Raw genomic sequence first — 12,471 nt, 5'->3', positions numbered from 1 at the left:
GGAATAAGGGAAAATTGTTCCGAGTTAATGCTTTTGTGCAAAAATCTTTGTTATGACTTTTGGTTCTTGAAGCTTGTCAATAATATTAAACTCTTTCATATAGGAACCTCTTGGTCAACATCTCGCCCTGACGACAAGGTAGACAATACACCCGACTACACCAACATCGGCTACAGCACCGACGTCTACGACGCTCTCAAAGCCCCTGACGACAACAACACAACACCTTACACGTCTCTTGGATTCAATACTAAGGCCCACCGATGAGAGTAACACAAACGAAGAGACACCAACTCGTTGTCTGCAGTCAGTTTGTCCAGATATGGCGCAGTGACTACAAATATATTCCACAATAGGTGGATGGTTCTTTTACATTTGTCGTCTTTCCTAAGGTCATTTGATTGTAATATTACAATTTATTATTAATATTTTAATATTAGTGCTCCACACTTCTTGGTGCAATCTTTATACTCATGTTGGACTTTTTTACCGATCTTCACCTACGTCTGTGACAGCCAAACGTTTTGACTTATCTGTGACAAAGCAGAGATGATGATGATGATGATGATGATGATGATGATGATGATGATGATGATGATGATGATTGATGATTGATGATTGATGATGATGATGATGATGTAGTGGTTAAAATACTCGATGTCACCACTGCAGTGAGCTGCTCAGGGTTCAAATCTCGTCTCGAGATGTGTAACTGTAGCTGTCTATAGGTCCAGTCTACGCAGCCGGAAGATGGGCCGTGAGTGTTTTGGGTAATACCTCAGACTGATGGGCTTGTCAGATGCCATGAGACTTTTTGTTTTGTGACTTGTTCAATCTACTGATATCCTGGAGCATATGGCCCAGGAAAACCCCAGCAGACATCGTTTGGTATGTTGAGCTATGAGGTCGCTCGTCCCCTGAGACAGTGTCATTTAGTGGATAATGTATGTCGCCAAGTGGAAATGTTTTGCTTGGGAGATTGTTTTTAAGATTTAAGATAAGTTGTGAATGTGGAAGATATATATCTATACAGAGAGAGAGATTTTTGTAATATTAGTTCCCAGAGACAGTGAAAGTGCCGAACTTTACACTTTGTTATTCCGAAGTTGAACATCAAGAAAAGGAACTTTCTCTCAGGACTGGTTTTAGAATTAAATATCATTAATAAGTAATAATAACATACCTTAGATAGTAGTAAGGGTTAACGGAGGTATGTTTAGTTTTGTTTAGTTTAGTTTAGTTTAGTTTAGTTTAGTTTAGTTTAGTTTAGTTTAGTTTAGTTTAGTTTAGTTTAGTTCTTGATACTCCTCCAGGAGCATAGGGCCTCAACAACACCTCGCCAGGGAACCAGGTTTTGGGCAGCACCATTCAGTTGGGCCCATGTATGTTTACTAGGGATTTACTGTTAACACTTTTTTGTGTATTTTTATTGAAGAGTATTAAATGTATACAAACCTATAATAGAGATAGAGTTGTTTGTGTAGCAAATGTACAGGCGTTTATGGGAATGCGAGTGTCTGTGACAGCAGACGACAAAGATCTGCTAGCAAACACTAACGATAACTACAAGACCTCACCACACATATGGAATGGAGACCAGCACTGAAAAGATAAAATTTAGGATGTGAAAGGCAGAGATATATGTATATGAACTCCTCCACTCCACAGGTCCTCAATCCCCCGACAGTGCGAAATCGCCTTTAGGTGAAAGCACTTTTTTCCAGCCCCAGCACAACAACACCGTGTACACACAGGTGTTTATATAATTTTCTAATATCAAAGCTTATCATTGAATGAGTAATATCTTTTTCCTAAACTTGTGAATGTCACAACACACTGTCAGCAAGCTGTTACAAATAGTGATGAGAATTGTTTTAGAAACCATTTTGCGAACAAACTTGGGATATCCCACATTTGACAGTCGCATGTGATATATGATAACCCTTGACATCACTACAAGTATTACCTGTGTCTATCACTTACACGGCCACAGACAGAGGTCAGGTGAGTCAAGGCAACCAGCTTCTGTCTACCTGAATAAAACCAGTCGACAACATTAAACTATCACAGGAAGTGAAATACAATCTTGAAAAGGGTTTTACCCACTCTTCCATAATTCATTGCATAGCTTGCTTGTTTATTGTTTACTTTACTTGTTTACTAAAGCACAACAGGTCTGTAAACGTCACGCTACTTTACATTTACTGTTGTCAAGTGTAGCCTCAGGCAGCCATCAGGTATTACAAATAAAAGCAAACTCAGATCAGGACTTGAAACATTCTTCTTTGCCTCTTCTATAACCTAGTTTTTGTAATTTACAATCCACTACTACTCTTCTAATTTTATTAGTGACCTATAAAGTGACCTCTCTGACAGCACTGACAACTTTATTTATACATTGCAAACTGAACTACATTTAATGACCTTCCTTCTTCTCTTTAACTACATCTCTTATAACCTGCATTGAAATATTAACCGATGGTTACAAGCACATCTGATACAGATGGGCTACATGATTACATTTATTATAATTTTTTGTCTATTGTTAGTGTTAATTTGTTTGAGAGTTCCCATAATGATTTGAAACCTAATGAACCAAACACACAATATAGAAGTAGCGGTGAAAACTCTTGTCATTGTCCTTTCTATTTCAGTGTGCTCACTCTCTAAACTACGGTTTCGAATTTCTTTTAAAGTATTTTATTTAATTTAACCCTGATAAACGAGTTTGCCTTCTGATAACAACATTTTATTGACATTATCAAACAGGCACCGAAACAAGGATTTTCCTCCTTTTTCACTTCACAAATAACAAAAACACAAGTTTTCATTTTCATTTTAACATTTGAGGAGAGAAGAATTTCTCAGTTCACTACTCGCCACACAAACAAGGTTACAAAAGTGTCAGACCGAATCTCGCCACTGCCGTGTGAGGTTAGTACGGGTGTATATCCGGGTACCTGTCTCTACATTCGATGACAATTGTTTATTGCCTCAAAGGGTCGTATTGAAAGTGAGATTTACGATGTCAGAGACAAGGAAGTGATAAGATTCGTGGATGGAGACCATGGCGGACTGTAGGTGTGTGCAGGTGTTTATGTTCTGTGTCTTTACACAAATATTCCTTCAGTGTGTTGCCCAGAACACACACATGAGTGAGTACATTTCGTGGAGTATTTCCTCAACTTTGTTGTTTATGTTTAATTAAGTGGAAGCAAGCTTTTCGGTCAGTACTCTTAGTCTCAGACACGACACCCGCCAGCTACCCAGATATCACTGTGGGTAGACGTGCCAAGCTCACCACATAGCCTCGGTCTTCTTTCTACCCAAAGACTGAATTAACTTTTAAAAGATTGTTTTTAAAAATCTTATTGTTAGTGGTAAGACCTTGCAACCTTGCTGGTTATTGTGTTATTCATGTCAAACTGTAAAGGTACGAGACTGATTCATAAAATGTGATCTGCCAAGGAAATGATATTTTCACCGTGTGTAGGAGGACATACGATGTTTTATGTATACATTCAGTGTAAGGTTGGTCAGTAGTGTAGAGACTGAGTTATTAGTGACAGCAAAGTTAAACTTACGGATAGACTGATATATCAGTAAAGTTTAGTATAAAACCGTCAAATACGTCTGGCAGATGTATTATAATATTGCAGGGAAATGTCCGACAACTGCAAGATACCCCTTCACACACACAATTTCATTCAAGCAAATAAAAGTGAGAGATACAGTCTTAATAATTACTGATGTTAATTGTGTTGCCGATTATCAAGATCATACTAATAAGTGCTATATCCTGTTAAATTAATGCTTTCACAGACTTAGTAAAGTTGTTTAATTTGTGTCTTAACTTTTTAAACATTTTTCAAGCATACCTTTAATTTAAGTTGCTAGAAATAAAGCTCAAAAACTATTAGAACTTTCCCTCTTTGAAGTTCTTTTTTCATCATCATGATAATATGTTCCTGTATCTATGTTTAGAAAATGTGGCACAAAACAAACCATGTGGCATAAGCACCATGTACAGTACCTCTAACAACTGCTCAGCAGCTTTAAATGGAAACACAAACACTATTTACGACGAAAATCTACCCAACTGTATCCACACGGAGGAGAACGACACGTCACCTTTCTGGTGGGTGGACCTGGGACAGAAGGTCACCATCAGCATGATCACCATCTACGGACGGAAAGGCTGTGAGATCAGTGTTCATGCCATTTAATTTAATTTAATACATTGGTATTTGTCAAAAGTATCACTTGATAGATTTTAGTTTTTATGTTTTAAAATATAACACGAACTATTTCACAGTCAAAATCTGTGTTGTCTAGTGTTACACTCCTATTTTCCGTGAATTTTTTTTAACATTTGTTTGTTGTCATTATTCCTCCTCCTCTTCCACCTCAACTCTTCGACATCATTAGCGTCACCTTCGACATTTGCAGCATCCTCACCATCATTGTCATTTTAAATGTTACATATTAGGACTTGTAATAAAATGTTATACTTTTTATTATTGCAAAAATGTTTTACACAGCATGATGTGGGCGTCAGTATTTAAGATGTAATTCAATAGTTCAATATCTAAGTAGTTATACTTCATGTATGTGTACAGCAGACTTTTTCTTTACTATTTTCTTATGATTACAGATATAGATAGAATGCGTTGTGTTAACGTATCTGTCGATGGAGTTGTCATCGAAAGATTCACAGATGTGAGTGGTTGGACCAACGATACATACACCATCCCTGTGCTTCGTAGTGGGCAAGGGGTCAAAGTCACTAAAGACTGTAACAGTACCGGACCTGCGATCAACATCTGTGAGGTACAGGTGTGGGGTACGTAAGTCTCTGTATGTACATAAAGTCAAGTACGTTTCCAGGTGCATTGTTGATATGTTCTGATGATTATGCCTTTCTATATGTGTGAGTTGGAGGATGAGTAGACGAGTGAGATTGTTTGTGGGTGCATGTATGTGATGCATGTGTGTGTGTGTGGTTTTTTTTTAGTGATCTCCCAAACGTTGCTTGTCTTTTTGTGCGATATATCTGTCCAAACCAGTAACACTAGGACTATATCACAAACAATAAAAAAAATATTTTGGGGGAGTGGGATGGAAAATAAATGAAGAGACAGGTAAAATCATGTGAAAATACCTAAACCTTAATTAATGACTGAGGCACATTCACAGAAGCTAACCTACTTCACAAATAGTTGTTTTACTTTGAGCCTTCTAACACCAATGTCATAATAACATGCGCTGCATGCTGGGAATTAGGTGGTTGCCGCTACAGGTCTACACTTTCTTCCCTTCCTGAATGTCGGTCTCACCGGCTCCTTCCATTAGAATCCTCTCTTTAAAGACTAGTTCTTAAATGACTTCCTCGTTCTTTGTCTTGGCTGTCGATATCCTGACCACCCGTAAATAAAAATGACTAGAAAAAGTACATCAAACTTCTTCCACACATGTAAAGGCTCTAAATTCCATCCAGGATGTTAACAGAAAAAACATAGACAACAACAGTAACATTTCTGTTTTACTTACATAATTTTGACTAAACCTGTGTTGCACGCCATCATACTCCAGGTGACAGTCTTTTTCGTAGTCCCAGTTTCTCCTTCTGTCAATAGTCAGGTGTCCATTTAGACCACATGTTTATCACATCCATGAATATTAGTATTAACACTAAAAATGGGGAATAAGTTTGCATTGAATGATTTGACAAAGAATGCAAACTAAAGAAGAGGTTAGTAAAAAGGACATGAAGAATGTATGAGAAGAGGGAAAGAGAGGAAGGAATAATAGCATACTTTAAAAAGCAAAAACAAAACCATACAAGCGCCTACTAAAAAGTCCTTTATCTACAATCAGATCTTTTGGAGTGCTGTCAGCAATCCCTAGGTCTTTGGGAAAAAACTGGCTTACTGATAAACTAGAACGAACCATTAGACCATGCACAAAATTCATTGATGGAAGGGCTGACCGGATGCTACCAAGACAGTGTCACTAAGGGAAAAGAGCACAGATTAATAATGTAAATGATGCTAATACTTTATTTGTAAAAACAAATCATTGTGCTCCTTTCAGAATGTATTGATGGTTATTATGGAACCAACTGCTCACAGACCTGTGGAAAGTGTGACAAAAAGTCTGCCTGTAACAAGACGACAGGCTGGTGTACATCATGTCAAACAGGATTCAACTCTCCTCTCTGTAATGGTAAGGTCGTGGATTTTTAGAAAGTTTATGCTCTCATGAACCATGAGGATTCCCTTGAAGAATTAACAAAATTGTGTTGTACTATACTGACTCAGCACTTGCTCCATCACTCTATCATTCACTCACACTTAGGGATAAAGGTATGTAAATAAACCTTACTTAAATTTCAATCTTTTTCAGTAAACGACAACACTCTGAGTTGCCCAAGTGTCACTTTGACAGCAAGGTTAAAGGGAAATATATAAAGTATATAATACTTACTGCATTAGTGGATTGTTTCTGTTATAAAGCTTGGTCTTACTCTTTACAGAATGTGTTGACGGTAGGTATGGAACCGACTGCTCAAAGACCTGTGGAAACTGCATCACTAGTTCTGATTGTAACAAGACTACAGGCATGTGTACATCATGTAAAACAGGATTCAACATTCCACACTGCAAAGGTAGCTTCCATTGAAGATTAACAAAATTGAATTGTACTGTATTAAGTTGCAGCACTTGCTCCATCCCGCTATCATTCACTCACATGTGAATAGAGGTGTGTAAATAAACCTTACTGATATTTTAATCTTTCTCAGTAAATGACAACACTCTGAGTTGCCCAAGTGTCACTTTGACAGCAAGGTTAAAGGGAAATATATAAAGTATATATTACTGACTGCATTAGTGGATTGTTCCTGTTAAAAAGCTTCGTCTTACTCTTTACAGAATGTGTTGACGGTAGGTATGGAGCTGACTGCTCACAAACCTGTGGAAACTGTATCATTGCTTCTGATTGTAACAAGACCACAGGCTGGTGTACATCGTGTAAAACAGGATTCAGCCTACCATACTGTACAGGTAAATGTTTTAAGGTATTTGATCGCGTGTGCATCAGACTGCACTAACACCTACACATCAACACACTTACACACACAAGAAAAAAGGGTCATTTTTCTTTCTTAATGTTTATGAAGAATACATTTTATAGGCATTAGGGTATTTAGTATGATAAATGATAAATTGTTCGACGTTGGTCAGTAAATTTTTACAGTTTAAAAGATAAAGAGATGTACCCCCTATATCGTCAATGTCATAGAGTCCAGGAAGCCTTTTAGTTCTACGAATCTCATTTTGTCTACATTGGTTTGTTCCTCCATCGAAAAAAAAACACTGAGAGACGCCCCTACGTTCGAATAAATACTACTTCTTCCCTTTTTTTTCGTTTTTTTTTTTATTACTAACATGCCGATTTTCTGCACTGTGGGCAGAAATTTCGCGGGCCGGATGGCACCGCGTCACGGGCCGGAAATGGCCCGCGGGCCGTAGGTTGGGCATCCCTGTTTTAGAATATTACATATTTCGAGTGTTGTTATAACCAGACTTGAAGAGATTGTAAAGGCAAAATAAAACTGCCAATTATCTCGTAAAGAGTAGTATCAGCTTAAATCTCGTCTATTTTCGTGTCTGTTCATGTTATAAAAGTTGATTGTTTTATAGTAATAAGAGAAGTTACACGGGTCTTTCGTTTGCTTCAACCAAGTCTCGTCCTCCGCTGAGGTCAACACGATCTCATGAGAGCTGATGCATTGATATGGTTGGACAATGCTCATAGCCATCTTAACTGTTATCACTAATATATATCACTAATCCAACAAATGGCCGACACTTCCTGTCCCTCGCTGACGTCACACAGCCCGCCTCAGCCTTATCGCCGCCTCACAGCCTTTCTACGACCAGTAGCGAACAAATATAATTACTCTTCAAACAGGTACTACTGAAGGTGTGTGTTTCAAGTGTATTAAATGTTATCGATGGTTTCCTTCCTTCTTGCAGAATGTGAGAAAGGTTGGTATGGAAAGAATTGTACTGAAAAGTGTGGACATTGTGAGGGAGGTAACTCTACCTGTGACAAGGTAACCGGAAGTTGTACCTCCTGTAGCGGGGCATTCAAACCACATCTGTGTAAAGAGAGTGAGTAGAATTCTAGTCAAAAGGTACTTTAGAACATAACATAGCTTTAATATATTTGTTTTGAGTCTATTCTCCTATCCAACCCTAGATATACTGCTCCTGTCTATTTTCCTCCTAAGCTAATCACTTTATATGTTTATGCTTTTCTGGTTGATTCATATTTTACATAAGGCAAGATCTTGAGGGGTTGTCTGGACTGTAGTGATACAAGTTCATAATCAGACTTAAGTATTTCTCTTCTCTTTTGTGTAAATTTAGTCGCATTTTAACATGCTTACTCAGCTGTTATGTGGCTGTTTATTCTACGACCAGCAATCAACAAAAATAACTGCTCGTCAAAGGTGTCTGTATCTGTCTGTCTCTCTTTCTGTCTGTTTGTCTCTGTTGTCTTGTATATTAAGTGTAGTGCGATGCTTTTTTTCCTTCTTTACAGATTGTGACAAAGGTTGGTATGGAAAGAATTGTGTTGAAACGTGTGGACATTGTATGGGAGGTAACTCTAGCTGTGACAATATAAACGGAAGTTGTCCCTCCTGTAGCGGGGCATTCAACCACATCTGTGTAAAGACAGTGAGTAGACACTCATACCTTTTATACAGAGCTTTATGTAAGCACAGTAGACAATCGTGCACTCTAGAGAGACACTGTGAAGCAGTAATGGAACAATCATGTATTTTAAGACAGGACAAATTGAGTTTGTGTATAATCATAACACTGAAAGTGAAGTCAGATCATGGAGTAAAAATATATGACACCAACTCTTCGAATAATGGTAGGAAGCAACGAATGAACTGCAATTTCTTAAAAAAAGATAAATTTGTTAATAGAGAAATCAAAAAGGAAAGGAAATTTTTTAAGAGAAAACCTGTAAATGAGTAAATGAAATCATATAAAACAATAATGACACACATGCTCACGCACGAGGGCAATAATTCACAAGATACACTAGATAACTCTGTCACAGACAAACATAAAATCGTTTTATTCTGATATTTTAAATGAGCAAGTCCCATATATACATTTAGTTAATTCTTGTAGTGGACACGTCTAATTATAACCTAGCAAACCGAGATTATCTAGTAATAGTTATTTTTCTTTCTTGATGTTAATAAAGACTAAAACATATAGGCATTAAGATGTAAAATACAAAAATGATAGTTTTACGTTCGTCAGCAAATGTTTGCAGTTGAATAGATTTTTAAACTCACCTCCTATATCTTCAGAAAGTCTTTCGTTTCTAGAGATTTCTTCCTTCTTCCAGAATGTGACAGTGGTTGGTATGGAACCAATTGTGCTGAAACGTGTGGACATTGTGTGGGAGGTAACTCTACCTGTGACAAGATCAACGGAAGTTGTCCCTCCTGTGAGGGGGCATTTCTTCCGCCTCTGTGTAAATACAGTGAGTGAACACTAAAGACACTGCAAACTGAATCCGCGTACAACAATAACAATAAAAGGGAAGTCTGGCCATACTCTGGGTTCGTATGTCAAGACAGCGAGAGAGCAGACAGTGCGAGAATTAAATAAAAACTTATATATTATATTATAATATTCCCTTTTTTATTCAAGTACATAACCAACGAGTTATGAACTCAATAATTTAATATTGTTGCATTAAATTTTCTGTTGTGTACCTCTTATTTAGACAGAGAAAAAGAAAATAGTAACAAAGTTTAACGTGTTCCTCCATTATGTGTATATAATGAACAGACAAATTAATTTGATTTGTACACAGAATGTGGTACTGGATACTACGGTGATAACTGCAATCAGACATGTGGACATTGTGTTTTCAACACCACGTGTGATCCTGATAATGGCACGTGTTCATCTGGCTGCTCAGAGGGCTACAAGGAGGGTCTGTGTGTTGGTGAGTTGGACTCTGATGTGAAGAATCTTACTGAAAGAAAAACAAAGAAAATAAGAGACAGCTGCCTGGATGATGGAGTAGTTGTCAATCTATGTTTTATGTTTGTTTTATATCATGCCGATGGTTGGGTGGTGACGAGCAAGTTTTATAACAAGGTTTGTCCAGTAGTCTTAGATTAGTCACACACACACACACTAACTCACAGACAGACAACAGATACGCGCTGACTAAAATGTTTGTACACAGAATGCAGAACTGGACACTACGGTGAGAACTGCTCCCAGCTGTGTGGACATTGTCGTCAGGACACCACGTGTGATCCTGATAACGGCACTGCCTTGATGGCTGCTTACTGGGCTTCAAACCTGGTCTTTGTACTGGTTAGTTCGACATCACTCTGACATTTAAAACAATTTAGAAAAGCTTATATTTATTTGAAAGTTAAAATGTTGTTTTGTACTCAAAGGGAAATTACTAAACTGTAAAACTCTATACGTTCCTTTTCTATGACCATCGTTACATGGAGTAACTTGTGATGACTTATAAAGCAATAAACTGTGAGGCAAATAATGACTAAAGTACACAGTAATAAATGAAAGCCGTAATGTGTGTACACAGAATGTGATTCTAGATTTTACGGTGAGAACTGCGATGTCACGTGTGGATACTGTCTTGTCAACACCACCTGTGATCCTGTTAACGGTACCTGCCTTTCAGGATGTTCAGATGGCTACAGAGGAAATCTTTGTAAGGGTGAGTTGATAGAAACTGAATAAAATTTGTCACGATGAGTACATGGATTACTTTATCTAACATTAGCGATAATCTAGGAGATGAAAATCTAAATCATCTAGCTGTTAAACATACGCATATAATACGATCGTGCTTACATGGCTCTCTGTCTCTCTCTCACACACACACACACACTGTAGCATGGAGTAGAGTCTATATGTGAAAGTTAAGTAATGTATGTGTATGTGTGCATATAAACCTTATATAAGCAAGTACTTAGAAATAAGTTATATCTGAGAGCAGCTATGCACACCTACTGGCTTACTACCACTACACACAGCTGTAGTAGTAAGAATAGTGATGGACACGTGCAGACATCTGTGTGCTGCTTGTCTGTCAGGCAGAGTAATGTCTTTTGTGGAAAACAGCGAAAGCAAATATAAGATAACATTTATATGAGATGGCAAGGTATGAATATATATAGATAAATGTGAATGTGAATTAAAATTTTGGATATTGATTTATTGCATCCGAATACTAAGGGAACCTTGTTCTTTGGAATAAGTCACTTGGTTGAGTATATTTAGATGCTGCTGTTAATACCATGCTATTCAACAGGTAATAATTTAACTATTTATAGATGTATATATGTACAGGTAGATGATCATATGTATGTAGTTAGTCATGTCGCTTTCGTAAGAAAATATTATGCTTGACGACTACATTATACTTAGGTTCAAATACTAGAAAAATGTCCATTAGCCTAAAGACTCATAGTACTATGTAGTACATATTTTTCACGAGGTCGTAATAGAGACCTCATGCTATGCGCATCGATGCCTCAATGATTTTATGTCCTTTAAATTTAGACAGCAGCATTTTGAAACAAATTAGCCATCGCCATAAGTCAAACTTTAATTAGCATCTCAAATGAATGGTAAGCAGATTAAACGAAAGCATTATTAGATATATGAATTTAATAAGCATTACAAGATGTCCCATACTGAGTAAGTAAAGGCAAATGTCCACACAGAGGCGATGACATCAAGTTCCACGGAATCCAGCGAAGTCGGTGCAATCATTGGTGGTGTGTTGGCGGTTATTGTTGCTGCAGTCGTTGTAGTGATCGTCTTTATGTGGTTAAGGTAAAGAAACTTTTTCCCAAATTTTACGAAAATACATTTGTGTTGTGCTTGTATTGTACTTGGGTAGAAATTTGACATACATCTACAAAGATGTAGCTACGCAGAGTACATCAGAATTGACTTTTTAAATATTTCCTATCAGACTGCTGCACAAAACGCATACTTAGAAAAAAAATTATATGATGTAAGTTATTTCACGGATATTATTTCATTTGTTAAATATACCATGACAACGATAAAAGAGTAGATCTTATGGGAAAATTGAAAACAAAAATACAAAACCATTTTGAATACTTTTACCACAGCTCAAATTTTGAAATTAAATTTCTCTTTCTCTCTCCCTTTCTCTCTCTCTGCTATAGATATATGAATACGTTCGTATGTGTGTGTATCTGTGCGCGCGCGGATGCGTTTTTATTTGTATCTATCAAAAGGCGAAGACAAAGAAAGGGAAAACCATCTGAACTATTAACCTGGGAAAAAGAGAGCCCACAAAATGAAGTTACACTCTCAGAAACAATGACAAATGTCAGAGAAAGGAAAGGTA

General features: G+C 37.2%; 3 protein-coding genes across 6 annotated transcripts in view; all 3 read left to right on the top strand.

Moving 5' to 3' along the window:
- Window positions 1-12,471, top strand: part of LOC112572661 (receptor-type tyrosine-protein phosphatase kappa-like) — a 503,329-nt gene that overhangs the window by 319,219 nt on the left and 171,639 nt on the right. The gene's annotated exons all lie outside the window — the stretch shown is intronic.
- Window positions 1-12,471, top strand: part of LOC112572679 (multiple epidermal growth factor-like domains protein 11) — a 50,588-nt gene that overhangs the window by 11,879 nt on the left and 26,238 nt on the right. The window contains exon 14 of one of the 3 annotated variants that reach the window (XM_025252480.1): window positions 104-1,455. The exons of the other annotated variants lie outside the window; for them this stretch is intronic. Coding sequence (XP_025108265.1) covers window positions 104-267 — 164 coding nt within the window. The 3' untranslated portion in view covers window positions 268-1,455. Of the gene's footprint in view, window positions 1-103; window positions 1,456-12,471 lie in introns of those variants that run through there. 3 annotated transcript variants of the gene reach the window in all.
- On the top strand, window positions 3,002-12,374 carry LOC112572680 (protein draper-like). The gene is made up of 13 exons (XM_025252484.1): window positions 3,002-3,155; window positions 3,985-4,200; window positions 4,655-4,843; window positions 6,094-6,225; window positions 6,536-6,667; window positions 6,933-7,064; window positions 8,040-8,177; window positions 9,439-9,576; window positions 9,913-10,047; window positions 10,294-10,427; window positions 10,666-10,800; window positions 11,813-11,924; window positions 12,359-12,374. Exons 1-12 carry the CDS (start codon window positions 3,059-3,061, stop codon window positions 11,819-11,821), a joined length of 1,587 nt encoding a protein of 528 aa, XP_025108269.1. The 5' UTR covers window positions 3,002-3,058; the 3' UTR covers window positions 11,822-11,924; window positions 12,359-12,374.

The sequence above is a fragment of the Pomacea canaliculata genome, linkage group LG9 (assembly GCF_003073045.1).
Source record: "Pomacea canaliculata isolate SZHN2017 linkage group LG9, ASM307304v1, whole genome shotgun sequence".
Classification (NCBI taxonomy): domain Eukaryota; kingdom Metazoa; phylum Mollusca; class Gastropoda; order Architaenioglossa; family Ampullariidae; genus Pomacea; species Pomacea canaliculata.
The sequence above is the reverse complement of the archived record's forward strand: the minus strand, read 5'-3'. Positions and strand labels throughout refer to the sequence as shown.